Source organism: Octodon degus, unplaced genomic scaffold (genome assembly GCF_000260255.1).
Source record: "Octodon degus isolate 3935 unplaced genomic scaffold, OctDeg1.0 scaffold00009, whole genome shotgun sequence".
Classification (NCBI taxonomy): domain Eukaryota; kingdom Metazoa; phylum Chordata; class Mammalia; order Rodentia; family Octodontidae; genus Octodon; species Octodon degus.
In genome coordinates this window covers 5,461,699-5,487,690 of record NW_004524585.1, presented here as the reverse complement: position 1 = coordinate 5,487,690, position 25,992 = coordinate 5,461,699, and the positions used below count along the sequence as shown (strand labels likewise).

Below are 25,992 nucleotides of genomic sequence, written 5' to 3'. Positions count from 1 at the left end.
AAGACAACTTACAGGCTTTGCTACTAAGATGTTTGTCTGCATGTGTTCAGATGTCACCCCACTTGAAGTACAACTTGGAATCAGGCCTGTAGCCTAAATTCCTAAAGAGAAAGAGATGTACATTAACCAGCCAGATCAAAGGACCCCAAGAAAGACATTTCTAGAACCCAAAAGCGATTAGTTCCTTATTCAGGTTTGTGTTCATATCAGAGAGATGGAGTAAGGATAGAAGGGAGAGGTGGCAGCAGGTCACAGATATGCAGGCCTGGATACCCAACACATTGGGAGTCTGAAGCAGGAACTGTTGACATCTAGAAGCAGGCCCGTTCAAGATCCTAGAGGCTCTTATGCTCCACAGCATGTAATAGTGTACATATATCAGTGGCAAGCAAATGGAAGCGTTTGTGGGCGGGGGCCGGAAGCTGTACAAAACGCTTCTATTCATGTGTTGTTGGCTAGATGAAGCTCTTAGCTGCACCCAACATCAGGGAGTCTGGGAAGTGCAACACATACGTGCCCATTAGAACTGAGAAATAGGGGAGTAAGACACGATTCTCTGCACCTACATCAGTTATTTTCTTGCAGTTTGAACAATTTGTCAAAACAAATCCTGAACACCCTAACATAATTTGCATTTTCCTTTTTTTTTTTTTTTTTTTTTTGGCAGAACGGGGGATTGAACTCAAGCCCTTGCGCTTGCCAGGGAAGCGCTTATTCCACTGAGCCATTTCCCCGGCACCTGTGTTTTCCTTTTCATTTGCCATTTGTTTCACTGTTCTCTCCTTTTTTGCTAAATTGTCTTTTATGTTATTCTTCCTGTGGATATTCACCACTACAGCTTTATCAGGGATGCGTCCTAGGTTTGCAGGCTGTCTGAAGGATCTTGACATTCCTCCTAACAAAGCAGGCCCGGCAAGCATCGCGAGGTAGATATGGCCGTGGTGAGGGGAAATGAACAGGAGAGAAAGACGGGAATAGAAAAACAATAATAATTGTCTAATTTCCCTTAAAGGCTTATTTGGGTTTTCCTTTCCCCTCTTATTTTTACATGTCTTACAAAAAAAGGATTTTCTTTGTGCTTATGTGTATGCACAAACTGCCGTGAACTATCATTGCTCCCCAGTGGGGGTCGTAATCACGCTTCACCCTCATGATAACTACCTGCTGATGTAAAAGCAAAGTAATAAAACTGTGAAGCGAATAGTGTATTATAATAAACAAAAATCTATCTTTTGGCTTTGTCCCTAGTATCTGCTTTTGAACTTCAAAATACCTTAGAATTTCTACTCTTATGTAAGAGGATTGCCTTTCATCATTCACACCTTTCAATTATACTAGATTTTCCCTAACTATGATGTCATGAGGGTGCCAGCTGTTCTCATTGCAGCACACAGACTGGGCAGTCCCCAGGATCTCCTTAATGGTTCCGGAAAGTTCTCTGTCCAAAGATCGGTGCTGCATCTGTCGGGCAATGTTGACAATCTCATCAAAAGTGGTATTTCTGCTGTGTTTAATGTTTTTCTGCTTCTTTCTGTCTCTTGGAAGCTCATTGAGGGCTTTGATGATCAGGGCAGGGGCAGAAAGCACCACCTCAGTCTGAGCCTGTCTGTTCTGAATGGTCAGTTTCAATGCCGTTGTCGAGTGTCCAGCTAGCTAAGAAGCATAAGAAAATATATCAATAAAGTAGATCTGACATCCTGCAGCCTTTTCTTGAGGGACCTCATTCTTGGTGGGGTGGTTACTGGGGCCATGGTGGCAGGACCTGTAAGCTACCCTGGGCAACAAACTCGTGGGTGACATTGTGCTCTGTACGGGATAAATTTGGGGAAAAAAACTGAAATGAACATAAAAAAATAGGTTACCACTAACTACGTGACTCAGGAAGCTCATTAGATAAACCTTTCAGGACAGGCAGCGTCTCAGCAACAAGCATGTGTCAAATGATTAGAGATTTGAAACTTTCACAGAACCCTACTCTTCCAGAGAGGGAAGTGGGGTTGTGGATTGAGCTCACTTCCTTTGCTGGTGATTATGGGCTTTTTGTAGTGAAGCCTGGAATGTTTGGTTTTAACTCAGACTCCACAGTGAAACCACAAATTCCTGCCAAGACAGAAGTTTTTGTTAATTGTCATTGCATTCTAAAAACTTGGTTAGGGCTCTTCCTGCTAGCAGCCTGGAGTGACCTGTGAAAATGGTTCAAAGGGCTGGCCAAATAGCTCAGCAGATTAAAGTGCCAGGGTGGGGTCGGGGGTTCAATTCCCCCATCTACTCTGCTGGCCTCTTCCCCAGGGTTTTCTTGAGAAGGTGATTGAGACTGGGCATGGTGGCATGTGCCTGTAATCCCAGGATTTGGGAGACTGTAAACAGGAGAATCACGAGTCCCATCTAATAGTAAGACCCTGAACACCCTGTAGACCCTTCCCTAAAAATAAAAAATTTAAAAAAATTTCACTATTCTCTCAACCCAGAAAACCCCACAAAATCATGCAAATCAAGAGGCTCAAATCTTCACATTCACTTTAAGAACACACATGAAACTGCCCAGGCCACCAAGGGTATGCGTATCTGAAAGGCATTCGAAGGATGTCACATTAAAGAGATGATGTGCACCATCCCAGCATTCCAATGCTGTAGTTGGTAGGTGTGTCCAGGCCAAATAGTGAGGCTGGACACAGGGTTTGTGGCCCAAATAGAGTGCTGAAGTTTAGCTGCACATGCTTAAAAATGCAGAGTAATGTTGAACTTAAGGGTTTAGATGTAGATTCTCTGGTTATTGAACATATCCAGGTGAACAGTGCACCCAAGATGCACCGCTGTACTTATAGAGCTCATGGCTGGATTAACCCATACACGAGCTCCCCCTGCCATATTGAGATGATCTTTACTAAAAAGGAACAAATTGTTCCTAATCCAGAGGAGGAAGTTGCACAGAAGAAAAAGATATCCTAGAAGAAACTGAAGAAACGAAAACTTATGGCATGGGAATAAATTAAGCATAAAATAAATGCAAATACAATTTAAAAAAAACCTGGTTAGGTGCCTAGACAAAAATATAGCAAATATTTAAAGGTCAAAAATTATTACAACAGACAACATATTGTCATTAGTCTCCCTTAAAATACCTCCGTCACTCAGTCATCAGTGTCCATCTTGCCACGTCCTGAAAGGCTTCTGGAAGTCCTCTTCTGTATCTTTAACAGTCTGTGACAGCTGCCTTAATATCCTAAATCAATTCAAAGCATTTACATGTGCAGGTAATTTTTATTTTGGGAAGAGTCAAAAGTGGCACAGGGCCGGTTTCTGTGACGAGGCATCTGAGGACCACTGTGATGCTTTACAAGCCTGCCTTCTAGTGCAGGGACCTGGCCAGCAAGATTTGTAATTTGTTTTTAAAATCACACCTTGTAAAGATATTCATTAAGGGGAACTTTCAAAATTGCTTCAGAAAGTGGCAAGAAGATAAAATAAGCACTTCAGGAGCCTGTGTGCATCTGTAGGGGGCATTCTGAGGGAGTTTAATGGTTATAAATTTTACTGTAATAAACTTTTAAATTTATTTTCATTCACTTATTTGGACAGGGTCTCACTATGTAGCTCAAACTTATAGTGATCTTCCAGTCTCAGCCTCCCCAGCACTGGGACTACAGGGAGTGGCCGATCTGAGGCTGGCAAGGCATGTGGTGCCAGGGATCAAACTCAAAATACTTGCATTTGCCAGGCAGACACAGACTGCAGAGCTATCTCCTTAGCTCCTATAATAAATTGTTAAAAATTCAAGCATTCACTATATTTACCTGCAACCATGTAATAACTAATGTTTTTCATTTTACTGTTTAGCATTTTTCCTAAGCCATGTATTATTCTACAGTAAATTAGAAGTATTTTATTTTTTCCTTCATTTAATATATACTTAAAAGATACAATTATTTATTTACTATGTCATCACCTTACATGCTTGGCATTCATGCAGGTTACTTTTAAATAATTTATAGGTCAGTAGTTCTTACACTAATTTTAAGTGATTTATTTTCCAAAGTCAGAAACCTTTTAGTATTAGCAGGTCACATAAATTAGGAAAGCAAATTATATACAAATTATATATAAAAATTAGTCTAGAAGTAAACAGATGCTTTCAACTCTGCTAGTTGCTGCCATAGGCCCATGATTTTCCAAATGAACATGTCAGAAATTTAGAATTTTATATTGTATTGTAAAGTTAGTAAACTTAAAATGATTTTATACAGGCCAAGTGAAACTCCCCTGTAGTTTGGATTTGGGCCAATCACTGCCAGTTTATAACTTCTAGCCATGTATTGACTTTGTGCAGCACAGAGATACAGGGAAATCAAACTTGATGGTTCACACTGTTTTGTCATTTGTAATTCTTATTTTTCCATAGACTTCATCCTCACTGATAAAGTACCAATGGGAAAGTTAGTCCATCTTTTTCTTCATCAAATACTTTCCAGAAGACTGTGGTTGTAAAATGTTTTCTTATTTAGAAGGAAGCAGTTGCTTGAAATTGACTTTTTAATATAATTTTAAATGCAATAATCCTTGAAAAAACTGTCATAAACATCTTTGGTAGATATTTTTGTCTTAAAAGGAAATAATGATTAAAAGGCAGTAAGTCATAAAAGAAGCATTATTTACAGAAGAAAAACAGCATTCCTGGATGGCTGTGTAAGTCTTCAGGTGGTGGGAAGCCTAACATATATTTTGGAGGATGTGAAGAACTGAAAGAGTGGTTACTGAAGATAGTGGAGTGTTTCTAACAGCAGAATGTTATCTACATTGAGTTGGAACAAAAACCACAAAGAAGGAGTTTTCTGGAATCAGCCAGACAAGCACCTGCTTTGTCAAGTTTTGATGGACAAAGTTCCAAGAAGTCATTTTGGACAGAAGCACGGGAGCCTGGCTTTTGGGGCACCCTGAATACAGAGCCTTAGGAATTTCTTACCCACTGAACAGGGAACTGCAACAGGTTTCGGTGAGGATGTGGAGGGTAACATCGTCAGACTTTTGCTTTCATCACGTTGATGTGTCATTGCTACATTTGTATGAAAAGGATACTACAGTGGAATGAAAAACAAGAAAAATTAGCCATTTCTTTCAATAAATCATCCATGAGCAAATGAAGACCTGGTATAGTCCTACCAAAGTGACTGCACTGATGAAAATTAGAGCCAGAGAAAACTGATATTCGTGAAACAATGGTACATTTACTAATTTTTAAATTTATTAAAGTTGCAGCCTATATTAGAGAGGTGGTGACCTGTAAGCACAGCTCAGAAAAGAGATCTGAAATGCATCTATATTTCCATATGCAATTAGAAACATGCCTAAAAGATGTGTTTATTGGTGTGTACATATAAAGTACACATGTTTAAAAGAAAGGAGACATGAGGGACACTTTGCCTAAGGAATTTATCTTGACATTTACGAAGGAAACTCTGCGAAGAAGACAAGTAAAAAATGCATAATGATGTCCAAGAGTTGGCAGGAGGCAGAGACAGAACTATATTGAGGAAAGAAATTTATACAGTTAGCATATATTTCTTCAAAAGCTGTAAGACAGTTCACGAAGGATAAATGTTGAGAAGAAACTCTAGATTCAGTGGTTAGCTTGTGATTGGGCCCACAGGGAAAAATGAAAAAAAATGTAAAAGAATTATAATTAAGAGTGTAGGGGATACAAGCCACTAATTTGTGCCAATAACATTCTCATGCTTTTCACCTCCCACACTGTTCTGTTGAATGCAGTCATGTCATTGTGTGTCATTATGTCTTTCCATATGGTATTGATGGACACAGATTAGAGAAAACAAAATTCCCGCCAGAAACAAGTTTCTTCTTCTGTGAAGGCATATGTTCGTGAGAGCAAACCTAACAGAAAGCCAGGTACAATCAAGGGGATCCAAGGGCCTGGAATCTTGGCAAAATGAATGAAGTATTTCAGTTTTTTATGTATTTTTGATGGGCAATTGTTTAAAAAGATTAGAAATCACTAATGAAACTTCAGTTGAATACAGAATTGTGTAATGGAGGAAATAGAAAGGAAACAATATTATAGTCCTTTGTACCTCCAAACTTCCATTAAATGAAGTAAAACAGATGAGCTATGGGATGAACCTCAGTGCCCTTGCTTTTTGTCTCCCCATTACGAATGTTAAAAGTTTTAAACCATTCAGTGAACTATTCACTTATATATGAAGATTTCACTGACCATCTGTGTACCAGGCACTGTTGTAAGAGAAAGCAAAAACATAGTGTGGTCCACAAATAACTTATTATTTAGCTGCATCAGACCACTAATAAAGGTTCTCTTTCTCTCTCTCTCTCTCTCTCTCTCTCTCTCTCTCTCTCTCTCTCTCTGTCTCTGTCTCTCTCTCTCTCTCTCTCTCTCTGTTTTTTATTTAGTACAGGGTTTACAGGGTCTCACCTTGCAGCTCAGACTCATAATGAGTCTCCTGTTCTCAGCCTTGCAAAAGAGCTAGGATTACAGACACACACCACCACACCCAGTCTCAGTTGTCATCTCAATGTGCCCTGGTGGTGGAGCTGGCAAGGCATGCCAGGGTTCAAACCCTGGTCCCTGAGCCTGCCTAAGAAGGCCCTTTAGTCCACTAAGCTATCTGGTCAGGTCCTATAAAGTTTTTAAATGAATAAGAAACTATATATATTTCGATGCACAAATACAGTAATAGCAGTTTATTTATTAATGATCAGGCCCATTAATAAAGTTTTTATTTTATTTTTTATTTTTTAGGGAAGGGTCTACAGGGTGTTCAGTGTCTCACTACTAGATTGGACATGCAGTGATCCACCTATTTACAGCCTCCCAAGAGCTGGGATTATAGACATGCACCACCACACCTAGTCTCAATTGCCCTCTCAGCGTGCCCTGGGGGCAGGGCTGGCACAGCAGGCCCTGGGATTGAACCCGCAGCCCCTGTGCCTGCTTGCAGGCACTTTAATTCACTGAGCTATTTGGTCGGCCCTATAATGTTTTTAAATGAATAAGAAACTATATATATTAGATGCACAAATATAGTAATAGTAGTTTATTTCAAGGGTAATTAGGGAAGTTCTCTTTAAAGATGGTAATTTTTCTTTTTTTATTTTTTGGTGGGGGCTGGAGAGATGGCTCAGTGGTCTAAAGCACCTACTTAGAACAAGCTTAGCAAAAGCATCAGGGACCGGTTCAATCCCCCAGCACCACATGCCAGCCAGCCCTGCCCCCTGGTGGGCTGACTCTCTCTCTCTCTCTCTCTCTCTCTCTCTCTCTCTCTCTCTCTCTCTCTCTCTCTCTCTCTCTCTCTCTCTCTCTCTCTCTCTCTCTCAAATAAATAAATAAATAAAATTAAAAAAAAAATTTTTGGTGGAACAGGGGATTGAACTCAGGCCCTTGCATTTGCCAGGCAAGCGCTTATCCTACTCAGTCATCTCCCCGGCCCCTAAAATGGTAAATTAAGACCTCTTTTTGGTTTTAATTTAGTGTGCTTCGTTTGTTTTTGGGTGCTTTTAATTTTTCATTTTCTTTTTGACAGGGAATTGAACTCAGGACCTCGTGCTTGCCAGGCAGGCACTGCGCCACCAAGCTACATCCCAGCCCTAAGACTTCTTTTTGGGAAGGAATGAGCTAGGATGAACACCAGGGTAGTCCAATAAGAGCTTGGGAGCACTACAGGATAAGAGAGAAATGTAAATCCTTGAGAAGCTTATAGTTTATGCAAAGAATTGATGATGATAGAAAAGAGCACTTAAGAAATACTTGCTACAGTTAATACATTTTGAAGTTTTACCTTATTTATTGCAATCACAAGGGGAAGTAGATACTAATAGGCTCACATTTTACATTTTTGAAAAAACTAAAAAGCAACAAGGAGCTTAAGTAGCTTTCTCAATGTCATACAAGCAATAAGAAGAAACTCTTGAGGGTGTGAGTTCCTGGAAACCAATCTCCAAACTGTTGTATGTTGTATTCACAGATTTAAAAGGTGGACATTTCCAGACATCGAAACAATTCAAAGCTTGACTTTCTTTAAATGTCCTACATGATCTCTTGAACTGAAGTATCATGTACAAGTAGACAACTAATAAAAAATGTTTTAGGTATTATCAAGTGGTTTTTTAAAATTAAAGTTATAGTTCAAATCACTGAATATAGGAAATGCATCTATACAGTTAGAAATGCATCAGTATGGGGCTGAGGAGATAGCTCAGTGGCATAAGTGCCTAGTTGGCAAGTGCAAAGTCCCGAGTTAAACACACACACACACACACACACACACACACACACACACACACACACAGAAATGGTTCAGTAGGGATAAAATGAGAGAAAGAACTCACTATAGACCCAAGACCACATATCATGACCACTGAGTTTTTCCTACATGGTTTGAAGCTTATTTGCTAAGGCAGTCATAATACCCAGAAAATAAGATTATTTCATGAAGAAATGTTGCTTCTTTTATGAAAGCCATGCTCCTGTCTCCTAGCATGTCCAGAAAGGGCTGATTGTTGGGTGAACTGGACTAACTTTAGGTTTTAGGAACAAACAATGAAACCAAGGTGGTAGTAAGATGAACTGAGAGTGCAACATAAGATGTCTTGTGGTGATGAAGACTTGATACTGGAAAATTAATAGGAGATTGAAGATTGGAAAAGTACTGCTGCAGCAGCATGGAGGCGAGAGAAAGAATGATAGTATAGATTAGCGATGGGATTTGGAAATGTGTTGGGAGGAAGTCACAGACGCTTTGATTGATTAGTCTGTCACTTTTTACCTGATTTACTATTTAGGAGAATGTTCATTTTGATGGAAAATTAACTCCTGTAAGATGTGAAATTAAGTTTGGAGATTGGTGTTCAGGTGATACTCATAATAAGAGTTTGAAAAACAAAACCATGAGGGCTAACATATATATTTAAGTCTTAATTGAAATATTTAAAGCAAAAAACAAAACAAAACAAAAAAACCCAAACAATTAGATGTTCACAAAGTGAAAAAGTAGAAAAAATGTTGCTGGGGAAACCACACTCTAATTACTAGACCACGGGTGTTCTTAGTATTTATCCTACTTAATGTTTCCATTAGTTACTTGATAGCCACCGAAATGTACTGAATGTTCTCAGCTCCTGTGCGTTCCCATCTGTGCCTACCCGTGCACACCTCCTGTCTCAGCTCTGAAACATGAGTGCTGCCACTGGCGTGACTCCCGGGCCTATCCACTGCTGCTGCAAACCATTTCTACCTTGTTGGTTCAAATATAAACAAATCCATGATCTCTTTAGTTTTACTTCAGGAAAGGAAAAAAAATTGATAAAAATAAAGAACAAGACAAAAATTCAAACACATAAAGATATAATTTAGTGTTCCTAGCTAGCTAGAAGAAGAAAATAATGAAAGGAGAAGGTGATTCTTGGCTTTGAAGACTGCAATCCTGTTAACAGGGCTCACTCACCGAACTATCTGGAAGAAAACCTTGCGCAGTGCCCCAGCAACCTTGCTGCTCTTTTCCCTATCTGAAGATCTGTGTGGCTTAACAAGTAAATGGAGAATTAAAACTGAGATGGTGAAAAACCAGAGAGGACAGGATATTGGCAGCCTGGATCGGTCTTGTGGGATTGCCGTGACCAGTTACCACAGACTGGGTGGCCTAAAGCCTGTGCTGATTTCTCACAGTTCTGAGGGCTGAGCTTCTCAAGATCAAGGTGTGGCTCCTTGCATGCACGATGAGGCTGTGTTCTTTGGCTCACGGCAGCACATGACAGAAGGGGTTCAGTGTCCGTGGGCTCCACTTCCATGGCCTAATTGACTCTACTTCCCGAGCAAGTCTAGTTTTGAGACTCACCGCCTTTCCACCTAGGATATAAACAGGAATTTTGGAGTAACACAAATATATGAGACTACAGCAGTCTCCTATCTGCTTGTTTTCTTGCCCTCACATGTGGCAATGTCTAAAAGCAAATGTCTGAAGTGTTGTTTTGTTTTATTCTTTAAACAAATCTTGTACATTTATATCAGGTAATCTGAGCAACTAATTTGAAGATAACATCATGTAATACAGCAACCACTGTTGAATTCCTATTACTTTGGTAACATCTTGTATCATTTCTAATGCTGTTTTTTTTTTTTTTCTATACTATGTTATATTCTTTTTAAAAAATGTGATTTCAGGTGTTGTTTACATTCCATTAAATGACTTTTATTGTGTGCATGTGTGTGTGTTTTTTTTAAACTATATCATCTTTTTTATAAAGAATAAAAAATGTTTAAGGCACAAAAGCATTAATCATGACTATTCAGTGTTTCAAGTAAGAAAAGATTTTTATAAAATCAGAGGTATATTTGAAACTACAGTTTTAAATATGTATAAATATATTAAATATGTATATGTAGTGACAGGACAAAAATATCTTTTTGCATTTATGCTAAGCAAATTTGCTTAGGCAAAAACACATAAAGTGCAGAATGCTCATACATCTTTCTACCTCAAATTTCTAACAGAAAGAACGAGAGCGAGGTTCCAACTTAGCCTTTATGTTCCGGCTGCCTTTCGCTGCTGGAAGAGTGTTTAGCATCAGTATGTTGGACACACTGCTCTACCAGGTAGGCGGTACTAATGCTTCTCTGCAAGATGGTTATTCTGTATGTAATTTATATTTTATTTAATAAGAAATACTAACATTTAGGCTGTTGATTTGTCTCTGGAAGTAATTATTTCCTGTTTTTAATAACAAAAATGTTCCTAGGATAGTCTATGAAATGTTCCCTGAAAATAACTTATAGATATTATTTTAGGCTTTGTTGATTTCAGTGCCCTATGATTGATGTTGTGATATTGTAATGCATTTTTCATGTTATTCCCAGAATATACTGATTTGTAAAAACATATAGGAAAAAATAAGTTAAAAGTAACAAAAAAACATATTCCTCCTAGTATATCATTTATTTAGACTTAAAATAAGTTACCAAGTCAATGTCAATAAACTAAGGGCATTTTGACATCTCATAATTATGCTTAATTTAGTAAAACATAAAAAATTACAATGATGAACCATTAAGTTTTTTTCCCGAGTGCCAAGTTAGCATTACCCTTTTACCATAACTAAATGGCTCATGAGACTGTTCATTCACAGAAACATAACCTTGTATTTATTTCTGCCAATCCCGGAAGAGTAATAATATTTTATGATCTTTGATGAAAATACTCAATCTCTAAATATTTCCATTAAAATAAAAAAAGATGTTCAGAGGACTTTAAATCCTTTTATAATAGTGAACTCAAGTACTTGAGCATTTGTATGGTTTCTACTCTTTTCATTATATATTTACACTTGTCTACAATTACTTGACTGAATAATCCAAAGATAGTTCAAGCTTTTCTGTGGGCTTCTGGGCTAAGTTTGCCTCTGAGTCAGCCTCTAGCACTGTCAGGAACCATCTGCTTATGCCAGATGAGCACCAGTGAAAACACAACAAAGGAGAATAAATACTCCCATTTCCCTAAAGTTTGCAGGCTCATTATCTGAGGACTCCAGGAGGCAGAACTGCATGCCCAACACCATTAACACACACACACACACACACACACACACACACACACACAAGCTTCTGGTGTCATCAAGTCAGAAAACCGTGCTGTACAATTTTACTTTTTCATCATCTTCTCCTCATAGGTTATGACAGAAATAGAGACATAGTGACTTAGTTGCTTTTTAAGCTCTTACATATATGATGAGATAGAACTATGGCTTTAAGGTTTTTGAATAACAACAGAGTAAGCATTATATTTTTTTCATTCCAATCTAACACTCACCTGCATGTTTGTGTGTGCAAAAATAGAACTGAAAAACCTTACAATATGAAATGCTTATAATTGTCTATGTTATTTTAAATTAGTGAAGTGTATTTGGTTTCTTTCTGTCTTTTTTTTTTTTTCTTTTGTGGTACCAGGGATTGAACTCAGGACTTTACACTTGCCAGGCAGGTGCTTATTCTACTGAGCTATCTCCCCAGCCCCAATGTATATGTGGTTTCATTTAAAAAGTTGCTGGCTACAACTTTTAACTTCTTTCTGTGCCTTGTTTAAAAGACATTTAAATAGAGAATTAAAAATGTGTTAAGCTCTAGAAAATAATTTCTTTTCAGGGGATTGTTTGAAAGATTATTAATGGCTTTTGTACACATGAGTGATTTTAAGTTATACTTAAAGTACACTATTTAAGTTATCAAGTAGTCTGTGTCTGTTATAAAGAAGGCTATACTTTTCAAATTGTCTGGTAGGCAAGACAGTTTGTCATACCAGGCTAATGTGATGATTTAAAATTAAAAGACTCCACTTTTAGCATACAGTTTGGAAAAGCACATATGTGATCATTAATGATAAAAATAGTTCAGATCTTTACTAGTGTAAAGTTAATTAATTGTGTATTTTGGGGTACCGAAAGTCAGACCCGGGACCTTCTGCTTGCTGGCAGGTGCTGTGCTGCTGAGCTCTATCCCTGGCCCCACTAGCTTATCATTTAATTCTAAGAAAAATTTCCTTTAGAAATTTAGTTTAATTCTTTTATTATTTTTATTTCAATTTGCTTTTGCTTCGAAAACATTTAAAATATTTTTTATCATCTAAAGTATTTTAAAGTACATATAAAGTTTAAGTATATTGAGTATTTCTAATTAACCTTTATTTCCTAGATTTCTTTATAAATAGCTTTGTTACACATTTGATAATTGACAAGACAGATTTTTATTGCCCTACTTATCGCAATTTAATAGCATGTCACTAAAAATAACCTTTAAAATTACTTAGATATTCACATTTATAATTATACTATAGATTCCATGCATATATAAATGTGTTTGAAATTCTATATGTTTGATACCCATAATTTGCTTATATTGCAGTCATTTGTGAAGGATTATATGATTTCTATCACCAGACTTCTGTTGGGCCTGGACACGATACCAGGATCAGGGTTTCTCTGTTCTGTAAGTTACTAATTTGGGGGCAGAAGATTGTTCTGATACAAGGTCCTGAACTTGTATCTACTATGTGCTTCAGTTGATATTTCTATAATCACATACTACTTTTTTCCAGTATTTGTGTAACTAACATCTGAGATTTTACAATCCATGAACAGTTTTGCAAGGAAAATATACTATTTTAATCAATATTCATAGCAAATAGCTATTTTGTACAAATCTCAGAACAAGTAGTCTTTTTTCTTAGTCAGCAATTTGAGACTGATAGATTTGGCTTAGGGTGATATAATACCCAGGCAACCATTCCCTGTAGAGGTTGATCCACCTGCTTTTTGTTTTTCTGAGTGTCCCAAGGTGACCTTTAACTCCTGAGGTCAAGTGTCCTTAGGGACTCAGCACCCTATGTTTCTGACACTCCAGGCATGTCCCACCACGCCCAGCTCAACCCCTTTGTTTTATATGAGCATACACTATGTCCAGGTGTATCAAAAGATTTGCTAACAGTTATATAAATAACAGTGAATTCAAGTTACCTGTGTTCATTCTACTATACCTTTCTTTCAATATGAGTGTTATTGGGGAATGCTTTTTTTGGATTAGAGTGTCTTTTAGGGCCTTTAATGCTTCGCAAACAGTCCACTAAACACCAGTAGCAGCATCCAGTTATTACATTTCTAAATTTCACCATTTTTTGAACAATGCCTTACAGTTGATTACTATTGTCCCATTGTCTAATGATTGGGGTGAATATAAATATTGGTGAGCTCCCAGTATAATTTGAGGCAAAAGGCAGTAATACCTGGATAAACACTTATTCTTGAAGTTTCAAAATATTAGTAAATTCTGCATTTAAGAAGTGAAAAGTGTCCATTGTTTTCATTTCTTAAATATTTATAATGCAAAAATTCTGGTGAATTACAGATGAAAATCACTGAGGATGACTTATGGATCCGAACTTATGCCAGGCTTTATCAGAAACTGTGTTCTTCTACTGGAGATGTTCCCATTGGAATCTACAGAACTGAATCTCAGAAACTTACTACATCTGAGGTAGGGAAGTATTGAAGTAGTCATGTTTGGGGATTTACTCTGATAAATTTGGAAATTGATTTCTGAAAGATGCCACAGAAAGTGAAAATAGTGCTATCTAATGAATGCACAGTATTAATTTTGAGAAACTTAAAACTTCTCAATTGTCCTTTAAACTATGTCAGAATTTTACAGTTATTATTGGTTAAAGGGCTATAGTAGAATTAGGGGACACTGGTCTCTGGAAGCTTTTTATAGATTTAGTCTTAGTCATTTTTAGACTATTGTCAACCAAAAAATAAATTCTAAATAATCTTAAGATTCGGCCACGTAAGAACAATTCTCAATGCAACTGAGACTTCTAATTTATTCATCAATTGTATGCATGTGGTTGAAAACAAAACAAATAGGAATTACTAATAATTAAATTAATAATTCTCAACCTCTAAACCAAGAAGAAAATGATAGAGTAATGCCCAGCTTTCCAGAGGAACTGTCAATAATTTTAAGAGCAAATTAGAGCCGATGACTATGGAAGAGCGTGTGGTAGCTGCTGTTCACATACATTCATGTTTTGATTTTGTTCATGTCATGCGTTTCACATCATTTTTGTCCCCTTAGCTCATGACATCATCTTTGAAATTAGCTTCTTTTGTGAAATAATAGTTTTAGATAAATAAATGATCTTACTATTTGATATATATGATAATTTATCTTTTTGAGTTTTTTTTTTTCTTCTTTAGATACCACATTTATTATTAAGCACAAAGATATTTTGGTGGCCAGCCTGGTAGCTCAGTGCACTAAAGCTCCTTCTTTGCCAGAGGGCAGCGACCGGAGTTCGATCCCCGGGGTGCTGTGCCATCCCCGACCCCGGGACGCGCTGAGACAGCCATTGAGACTGGGCGTGGTGGCACATGCCTGTAATCCCAGAACTTGGGAGGCTGAAAACAGGAGAACCACTAAGGGTCCAATCTGCATAGTGAGAACCTGTAGACCCTGTAGACTCTGTCCTAAATACACACACACACACACACACACACACACACCCAAAATAATAATAAATAAATAAAAATAAAAAATAAAGAAATTTTGGTTGACCAAAAAAATGAGTTTCATAAAAAATATAAAGATAATAAGGTAGATTTGGTTTCCTTATGAAAATTTATAGTTTGACATTTATACAGGTGGATATTGTAGTCAGGAGGAAATAATTTAATTAAAAAAATTTTTTTTGGTGGTTTCATTTTTGCTTCTGGGATGGTAAGTAGAGTTTTCATGTCATCTCTCTTGGTGAGTTCAAGTTTTTCTTTGGATATGGTTCATGAGGTTTATACCACAAAGGGCTATCCCAGCCAGAGAAAATCAAAAGTGACTGACCACAGAGTCATACCTGATAATTATATATATACAAGATAGTTTGACAGATATACCTAAGTTTTAAGACTATTAGACTCCAACATTATTTGGTTGTAGGTTAAGAGAAGAGAAAAGATTTTACAACTAAGCAATTAAACATCATCTTGATGTTTAGGACTTCTATCATAAAACTATATGTACTAAATGACTTATAAAGAACAGAAATTTAATTTCTATAGTTCTTGGGGCTGGAAGTACAGATGAAGGGTGCAGGTAATTGTGTGTTGGTGAAGCCTGCTCATCCCTAAAAGGTCGTTCTACTACTGAATCTTCACTGACAGAGGAGCCAGGCAGGGGTCTTTTTATAAAGTGATCTCTTAACCCAGTGACCCTCCATAAACCTTACCTCCAGACACCATGACATCATGGATCACAGACATGATTTTTTTTTTTTTTGGTTGGGGACATAAACCTTCAGTTTACATTAAGTGCTTTTTATTTATCAATGATAAAGACAAATATTTCCATGCAGACTTTTCTTATACTCTTACATTTAGTTTTAGTGAATTTGAATATAGTAAATTATGCCCTCATTCAACCAACATTCAGGACAGTCATTTACTATTGTTAAAAGACTGTGTTGTGCCTGTAGGTACTATAGACATCAGGAGAATGATAGTTGAATATCTACTTTGTAATTGAAGAATCTTTAACTTTAACTTTAAATTAACATTTTGGTGTTCTGCCTATCATGAGAAAGATCTCCCAAGTAAAATGCTCAAAAATCTTCAAATCTTGAACTTATTAAAAAAATGACTAGGAAATTGAAAAGGAACTATATTGCATATAATACTTTGTCTTTTCTGCACTTGATTCATCATTTGACAAGCATATTCTTAAAACTTTACATATTAACTATTAAAAAAACTAAGCCACAAATAAAGGTGAAAATATAGGACCATCAAACATTTCTCCAGCAAAATATAAAGCCAGGGAAATTCATGTAATTCTAGACTTAACATTCACTGCTACAATTTCACCTGAATTCTAATTTTATATTCCTGGCAACTAAAACAAAAATAACAGTACACTGACTTATATAGTAACTATTTTCTACTGTGTGAGTGTGCCCTATAAGATATTTGTTCTTCTTCTTCACTTGTTAAGCGATAAATATAAGAGAATTATAGCAATGATGAACAGTATTGACCATCAATCCTAGACTTACAAGATACAAAAGTACCATTGAAAATTCCTGAGGTAAATATTTAGGTTTGAAAACAACGACAACAAAAAAGTATACACAGAAGAGAAAGGGAACAATAACTAAATTTTAAGCCAGCAAACATACTGAGGTTTATGTGAAATTAGAAACGTTCTATTCATTCGGATTGTTTAAAAATAGAGTAAAAACAAAATGGAGTCAATAACATAACAGGCCAGCTCAGATGTGCTCCCATATCCCTTACACATCAGGTAAGCCCAAGTTTTGAAATTCCAATAACGTACCACTACTCCAATGCCAATTTTATGTCACTTGAATTAACCACAAATGCCAGAATTTAGGAGGTGGAAACTTCATTTTGGAATTAGAGCTGAGGAGTCAGGATACACTTTTGTTTAAGAACCTGTCAGATGTCCTTTGTCCTGCGTAGCTCCATAGCTGTCTGCTACCACTTTAAATGCTGAGAGTTCATTCCGAGTTTGTGTACAGACTGGCAGGCAATGACACAGTTGACAGATGCAACATCACTGAATTCTGAGAACTGAGCGAAGAGATATATTCTGTGTATTTTATCCTTCCACTGCAAATTGGAACAGTCTTCCCTAGAAAATCTGCCCAAGCCCAAGTGGTCTAAAAATAGACATGGGAGATTGTGAAAATGCTCAAACCTCTAACTTTCTGATCCAGTCAATGTAATATACAGTCCAATGTATGAAAGCATGTAAGTTAACCCTATAAAATATTTGTTTTTTCCAATGTTTTTTAAAAGATGAATACAAGAATTTCTAGGGCTCCTAGAAATTCTCTAACCTCTAATTTCCTAATCTCTGTAATAAATCCACAATAAAGATCTCTCTCACAATTCTAAATTTATTAGTTCCTTATTTTAATTATGAAGACAACTGAAATTTTCCTGTTATCTCAGGAGAGCTTCTAATATAAAAATACAGATACAACAATAAAGAATTAGGGAAAAAACATGTAAAAAAGATAACTTCCAGGGAGAAGAAAATTTTAAAACATATCCACAGTCACATCCATACCTAGATATTTTCCACATATATATTTAAATTAACTAATATCATTGCAAGTAATGGCTTGAAATTAGAAGCTTCCTAATAACCTTTAATTTGTGAGCAGATAGAAAATAATGTGAATGTCCTAAAGGACTGATATTTACAATAGTAATTCACTGCTTATATGTGCTGCAATTCGGATGAACCTCAAAACCATTATACCAAAGGAAAGACACAAGAGACCACACATTATACGATTTAATTGATAAAAAGCAGCTATGTAGAGATCAGCAGTAAATTGGTGATCATAGGAAGCAAACAGCAGTTGGGGAAATGAAGATTAATAGATAATGGCCTTGTGAGAGTTATCTGGATGAACAGAATAATCTCAAGACGATTTAGAGTGGTGGTTTGATCAATCTGTTAGGTTGACTAAACCTCAGATGTAACAGTTGGAATGGATGAATTATATAATGTGCCATATATAGTTTAGTTTGGTATATAATAAGATAGAATTTTCATATTACTGAATGTCTTAGGACAAGAATGAAAGAATAGCAGGAAAGGGGGCCTGCCCCTTAGCTCAATTTTTTAAGTGGCTGCTTCAACAAAGCAGTTAGCCTCAGGTTGCTGTGGTTTGATCCCCACAACTCAAGCCAGCCAAACCTGCCCTGAAGGCATTCTGAGCCAGCCAGAAAAAAAAAAAAAGAAAAAAAAAAGAAAAAGAAAAGAATAGCAGGAAAATGTATTTTAACAAAATGTTAATAGAACCTAATATTAAATATATAATAGAAAAAATAAGATAACTTCTTATATAAAGATAAGAAAATTGCAGATTAAGAACAAGAATTTAGGGCCAGCCAATTAGCTTAGCAGATTAAAGTTGCTTGCAAGCAGGCACCAGGGTCAGCGGAGTTGGGGGTTTGATCCTGGGCCAGCCACGCTGCCCCTGCCCCCCGGGCACATTGAGCTGGCAATTGAGACTGGGCGTGGTAGCGTGTGCCTGTAATCCCAGCTCTTGGGAGGCTGTGAACAGGTGGATCACTATGAGTTCAATCTAATAGTGAGATCCTGAACACGCTGTAGGCCCTTCCCTAAAATATAGAAAAAAAAAAAAAAAAAGAACAAGAACTTAACACATAGAAAAGCAGTAAAATATAACATACTTTGAGGATCTAATATCTCAATCGTAACCTTTCCAGAAAGAGGACATGAAACATACTTGAAGAAGCAATCACTGCAATTCGAGAATGGCTTCAGCATAGTTTCAGTGTTAGTTACATTCTTTTCACTGGACCAACTTACCTGCTCGATTCCACCCCCACAATTTAAAGGGGAGGCTTATTTTGGCCCACTGTTCCTAGAGATTTCAGTCCACAGTCAGCTGGCTCCAAGCGAGGACAGCATGGCAGATGGGAAGCCATTCAGGTCCAGGTGGAGAAGAAGGAAAAAACATGAGGGTCAGAGCTGGAAAGGGAGGTTAAACCTTCTTCCAGGCTATGCCCCTAAGAACTACCTCCTAACAACAGGTCCCCTATCAACTCTGTAATTCAATCACTTCCCACAAGCTGTGTCTCTCATAAATGAGGCTTTGTGGAGTACATGAAGATATCAGCCATAATTGTTGAAAATGAAGCATCACAAGTCTATAAAATTTCATACCACAGTGAATTAACATAGACTCACACAAAGTTGGATGTGGTGGCTCATGCCTCTAATCCAAGCTCAGGAGGCTGAGACAGGAGGATTCTTGCAAGCTCAAGACCATCCTGAGCTACAAAGTGAAATCGAGGCCAGGCTGAACTACTTTAGAGAGACCCTGTCTCAAAAAGGCAATACATAAATAAATAAATAGACTCATATAAAGACATAGCATCATAAAATTCCAGAACATTGAAGGAATGGAGGTGATCCTTAAGGCTTCCAGAAAATGAGGCCACAGACTGTGTAGACAGGTCATATTCAAAGTTAGCCTCTGGACTTGTCAACAGCAATACTACCACTGTAAGCAAAAAGAAAATAGAGAAATACACTCCTGATTCAAGAAGAAAGGTATTAGGTAAGTTTCTGTGCTCAATCAAAGCTTCTAAAGATATTTAAGAGTAGAAGAAATTATATTCCTAATGTGTATGGTCTAGTGGACAGAGACCAAAAGGAAAATTCACCCAAATGCAAACAGAATAAAGTGGGAGTGCCTGCAGTGGCTGGAAAATCAGCACGTGGAAAGCAGGGCCAGAGAGATCTTTTTATGTGCAGTCACGTATGAGCATGCTAGAACTTTACCACTGTCCATATGTTTCTATATAAATAAATTCTCAAACATTAGATTCTCTTGATTTGAAAAAAAAATATGGGAAGCACAGGGACTCAGGTTCCTCGTAGGAAATGAAAGGAACTATATATACTTCTGCAGATCTTTACTTGTGGTTCTTAAATCTAAAAATAAAAGGTGACTAAACTCATGTGGTCTTAACTTAATCTGAGTTTTTATGGAATTGTATTTACATAGTCAATTTGTAGAGAACATTTATACTCATTATTGCTGCAATATTAAGGTTTTCATCCTAAAATCCCACCCTGCCCACACTGGGGGTATTATCTACACTATAGCATGGGATGTAAACTTACCCTTTGAAAAACACAAAAATTTTGATTGAATAAATGCATATACCTCTGGGTTTTTATAAGAAAAATAAATCTTCATTTACCTCCTATTTCCTAGTGTATAGAAAATTTCATTTATTTGACATATGCTATAATCCTTGAAAATTTTACTATGGGAGGAAAAGAAATTATTTTAAAGCATATTAAATTACTAACATTTTTATAATGGAATATGTTATCCTGATTATTGGTCACCTTTGTAATCAGTACATCTGGTACCTTTTAAAATTGCGCATAGTGAGTAAGTGATTTTACCATCTCTCCATCATTAACTCTCGACCATAAAAAGAAGGTTTAAAGCACCGGCTTAGGAAAATGCAGCGGCTGAGATTTGATCCTAGGTGTGCCATGCTGGCCCCGCCCCTGGGGCCCACTGAGGCGGAGAATGTGACTGGGCGTGGTGGTGCGTGCCTGTAATCTCAGCTCTTGGGAGGCTGAAAAACAGGAGAATCACTACAAGTCTGATCTATGTGGTGAGACCCTGTAGACCCTTACTAAAAATACAAAAATGTAGCATTTTAGTTATATTTAAGTAACTACATACTTTTAAAAAAATTTCAAAAATAGTTATTTTGATAAGTTTAAAACTTATTTTAATAAGGATAAAGAATAATTTCTAAAATTCTAGCTGTCTATTCTCTGATATTATTCCATAAGACTATATTGGGAGTGCTGGGCTATTTCATTCCAACTTGTCCCAAATCAAAAGTTTATTATGAATTTCTTATATTTTTAGAAATAGTTATATTCAGTTTTATTGTATATTTTTAGTAGTTCTAGATGATGAGCTATACTTTAGTTACATTATACCAACATCATTGAACATTTTATTTATTCACATTTTGAAATTAATAGACTATTTCTTAGAACTATGGAATTAGCATGATTTTTACAATGCTTTGATACTGTAATGTTATAGGTTTATTGGAAATAACCAATTTTTCGGTGTTGTAACCACTAAGAAAACTCAGAATAGTTCTTTTAACTTAATCTATATGTAAATGAAAGCATCAATCTTAATATAATATCTCAAATTAAAAGTACTGCTGCTAACTATTGAATTTAATATTCAAATTTTAGAAATAAAATTAATGAGATAAATTATGTTAAAGTGCTTATAGAAGCCTTGTTTTCAAGTTAGTATATTGACATTTCTGAAAACAATTGCAAATTAATGTTTATCATTTGTCTTCAGTTAATTTTTGTCTGTTAACCTAATTTGAAGTTTTGGGCTGGGGAGAGAGCTCAGTGGTATAAGTGCCTACCTGGCAAGCACAGGACCCTGAGTTTGATCCCTGGTACTGAAAAAAAAACGTAGCTAATTTGGAGTCTTTTTCATTATAAGTATATAAAACATTAATTAATCAGTAAACACAGTATTAAAACTAGATATTAATACCATTAACAATGATTGAATGTAGATAACTATGTGAATTATTTTTTATAAATGTAGTAGCTTCATAAACTATCACTTATTTCATTATTTTTTACTATCATGACTTTTTCTATCAAACTTAGAAAGATGGATTTCAAAAAACACATCCTGAAAATCAGTCTTTGGTAAACGTTGAATCTAGCTCTTATCCACCTTCCAATCTCAATAACAAATACCCATGCCAGATGAGAAGGCTCAGCGAGGGTCGTGTCGCACTTTGTCCTGGTTGCTGATGGTCTTGCATGTGTTTGGTCATTGTTTAAATGCTGTTCTGTGTGTTTCTTTTTCCCTTTCTTTTATGTCAGTCTCGAGAAATAGCATCACAAGTAAGTACTTTCAGTTTGTCTCCCTTCCTTCAAATGATGTATTATTGGAATTAAAGCTACTAAAGGGACAGTATAATTATTATTGAATTTAGTATTCATATTTAAAGAGATTAGTGAAATAAATTATGCTGACGTGCTTATACAAACTTTCTTTGAAAGTCAGTATGTTTACAGAAATGATCGCAAATTAATGATATCATTCGTCTTTAAATCATGTTGATGTGTTCCCCCAATCCAGAGTTTTTTACAGGTTATCAGCACATGAAACATAAATTCTTTTAACAAATATAGAATAATAAACAATGCAGGTTTAAAATTCAAGGCTTTAGGTATTTAATTTATTAAATTCATTATTTGTATAGATACGGTTGTGCTATATAAACAAAATATACCTACCTTTGAAAATTTCAGAGCTAACATAAACTGAATTTAAGAAACAATTGATGTTTCTAAAATATTAATATAATAAAATAAAACTACATTAGCAATTTTTCCTGATACACGATACTGCAAAGATTAAATTTGAAGGAGGACTTGTTGCATGGAACTACCACACCGATGCTCATTTTTGTTGCTTCACTCACATGATGAAAAGTCCTTACTGTGTGTTGAATGTGTACTATTTCAGGCTTCTTAATGTATTTTGAACTCCTCTGTGCCCTCACTATTCATGATCAGTGCTTCTATTTGGAACCTGGGCACAAATCATTTACCTAGTCAGCACTGCCTTCATGACAAGATGTGACAGGTTTAAATCTTTCCTCCTTGTGTTACCAGCAATGTGTGGAGTTAGACAATGTTCAACATGTAGAAGAGTGAACAGCAAATAGTGGGGAGGCTGTCATTTCCCAAATTAAAAAAAGGAAAAATGTGAGGCGAAGTTTTCAGAATTAAAGGCAAGTAATTCTGGGTCAGTGTCCAGAGAGCAATAGTACTCCTCTTTCATGTTTTGTTTTTTAAATTCTTTATTTTATTTTTGAAGAAAAGGAAAAAAAAATAACAATGGTGTCAAATCTCAAACCAAGATTATAGGAGAGTAACAATAAGGGCTAGCAAGATAGCTCAGCGGACTAAGCTCCTGCTTAGGCAAGTGCTGGGACCAGGATTTGATCCCCAGCACCACGTGCCATGCTAGCCCCACCCTCAGGCACACTGAGCCAGCCACCGAGATCAGGCATGGTGGCTCACACCTGTAATCCCAGCGCTGGGGAAGCTGAAAACAAGAGGATCCCTAGGAGTCTGAGCTGCCTAGTGAGACCCTGTACCAAATACATGTTGAGAGAGAGAGAGAGAGAGAGAGAGAGAGAGAGAGAGAGAGAGAGAACAATGATTAGTAAATTATATAGTTATGTTCAAATCACTGCCTCCCAAATGGCAGTGATTTATGCTGATACACTTAAATTTATAAAGTCAATATTCTTAGTTTAGATGAATGCCTTTGTTATATATTAGTTAGAGTTTATGGATGATCTTTTCATCCTTTATCTCATAAAATTTGTTTGCTTGAATTATTTTCTGTCCTTACTTTACATTTATTTTCCTAATATTTTCTAGCTGTATCCATTTTTAATTATGCTTATTCCCAATGCCAATAAAGAATTTCTTACTATCATTATTTTAATTTAATAAGCATGTCAATGGTACAGTGATTAAGAGGAGGTAATTTAAAAGCATCCAATTTATATGTATTTGATTTAATTCTATAAAGATGGATTTTTGCCCACGTTGCACCCTTGCCAGCAGCCAGATCACTGTGGCCCTTGGCACTGCCATAAGAAGGAAATTAAGCTTTTACATAAAGCTGCTCGTCAGGTGGGAGCTGGAATGTACCAAGCAAGAAATAAATAGAAGTTTTTTTCTACCTCTTGATTTTTGCCTGTTTTTAATATCACATTTTGCAGTTCTTAATGATTATATTCATCATGGGGAGTTGATATATATGTACACATATTATTACATATATTAGTACACATATTATGTATACATATTATTACATTTATCTTAGTTACTTGGGGTTTCCTAAGTGGATAGTTGTCTATAAAGAAATGCATACTTACTACTTTAGATAGATTCTTTAAGAAAATGAATATTCATCTTTACTATCTTGTGTTATTTTGTCCATTTTCCAATTAAATTTTTTTTTCTAAAGGCTCCTTATCCATTGATTCCCAAACTCCAGAAAGGATAGAGGAATATATTTGTGTGTGTGTGTAAAATGTTTGGGTCATGGAAGGGGAGGTGCTATAGTTATGTAAGAACCACTACATCAAGTTTGCAAAATCTTATATTTAGGGACCAGCCAAATAGCTCAGTGGATTAAAGGACCTGCAAGCAGGGGCAGAGGCCGGAGGTTTGATCCTGAGGCTTGCCATGCTGGCCCCGCCCCCGGGGCATGCTGAGATGGCAATTGAGACTGAGCATGGTGGCTCATGCCTGTAATCCTGGCTCTTGGGAGGCTGTAAACAGGCGGATCACTACAAGTCCAATCTAGTAGTGAGAACTTGAGCACCCTGTAGATCCTTCCCTAAAATATGAAAAAAAAATATTATGCTTAGGTCCCATGTCTGAAATGTAATGTGCTGGAAATGGCACAATGATCCCTCCTTGCCTATTCAAATATGCAAGGATTGTACATCATGTATATACACATAAATTCAAGTTGAAACTTTTGTGTTAGGCTGCCTATTTGTTGGAAATTGATAAAAGAATTTTATACTGGGGAGATAATAGAATTGGCAGTGCCTTCCTGATTTTAATTATGTAATCCGCTTGACTATTTTTATGGGTATATTGATCATTGTACAGTATTGATTTTGGTAGTTTATAATTTAAATTTAGACACTGAAGCTATTTATGTGTGTAAATATATTCTTTACATACATATGCAAATATGTTTGATACCCATAAACCTAAGCATATGTACCTTAAAAATTTTGGAGAGAAAGCAAATGTGTCCTTTTTTGTAGTGAATGTTAGACATAATGAATCATTTGATATTGGAAGATCTTCTCATAGTTTCATTATAGACCAAAAATCTTGGATGGGCTAGACCTTAATGTTGGTCTATCTGATCCATATTGACTTGAAACACTGCAGTCAATCTGAAATTATTGAATGAGTAAAGAAATGTCTTAAAACACAAAATAAAGTCTATAAATGTATAAAAATATTTTTCTAATGATAGCATGTCAGTAACTTATTATTTTAAGGAGAGAAGAATTGCCCTACATTCAGAGGTAACATTTGTCTCTTCTATAAAATGAAAGAAGACAGATCATTTGAATTCACAAGAAAGACAGCTGAAAATAATGCTAGTGGCACAAGTAAAGACAAATAATGTCAAACCTTGATGTATTTCACTTATTTTCATTTACATATATATATAATATTATATTTAAAATATATGTTTAATAAGGTGACTTAAAGAGTTATAGATACTCAGGTACTAAACTTTAAGTATTACATATTGCTATGTAGAAAATTCACTTTTACCAATATCATGTATAACATTGAAGGCAATAATCTATACAAAAATCTCCCAGCATATTTTCAGTGCATAGTTATTTGAAAGAAAAAGAGAATTATAGTAAGAACTATTTGATAATGGTCATTATCCATTCCATCTCGTGAAAAAGGCTTCTTCCATGGCATCTCCATGATAATCAATTCTTCTCTGTATTTCCAATTATTTTCAACTTACTACTTCTAACCTGCAGATGTAAAAGTTGAAATTAGGTGCTTCTAAACTGTGTCTATTTTTTCATTATTTATACAATATGGTTTTTCCAGTAGCTCAATACTTAATGAATTCAACCACAGGCATCCATCTCAACAAGGGATCGTTTTTTCCACTCCACTTAAACCTATATAGACTCTATCTTTGTACAATTATATTTGTGCCAATTTTTTCAGTAACTTTGACATTTAACTCTTTTAACCATATA

The 25,992-nt window shown here is 36.1% G+C and overlaps 1 protein-coding gene across 3 annotated transcripts in view; it reads left to right on the top strand.

Annotated features, from left to right (window-relative positions):
- Kcnt2 (potassium sodium-activated channel subfamily T member 2) overlaps nt 1-25,992 on the top strand; it is a 417,549-nt gene that overhangs the window by 352,698 nt on the left and 38,859 nt on the right. For all 3 annotated transcript variants that reach the window (XM_023707734.1, XM_023707733.1, XM_004625302.2), the window contains 3 exons: nt 10,517-10,618; nt 12,917-13,000; nt 13,916-14,044. In XM_023707734.1, coding sequence (XP_023563502.1) covers nt 10,517-10,618; nt 12,917-13,000; nt 13,916-14,044 — 315 coding nt within the window. The remainder of the gene's footprint in view (nt 1-10,516; nt 10,619-12,916; nt 13,001-13,915; nt 14,045-25,992) is intronic.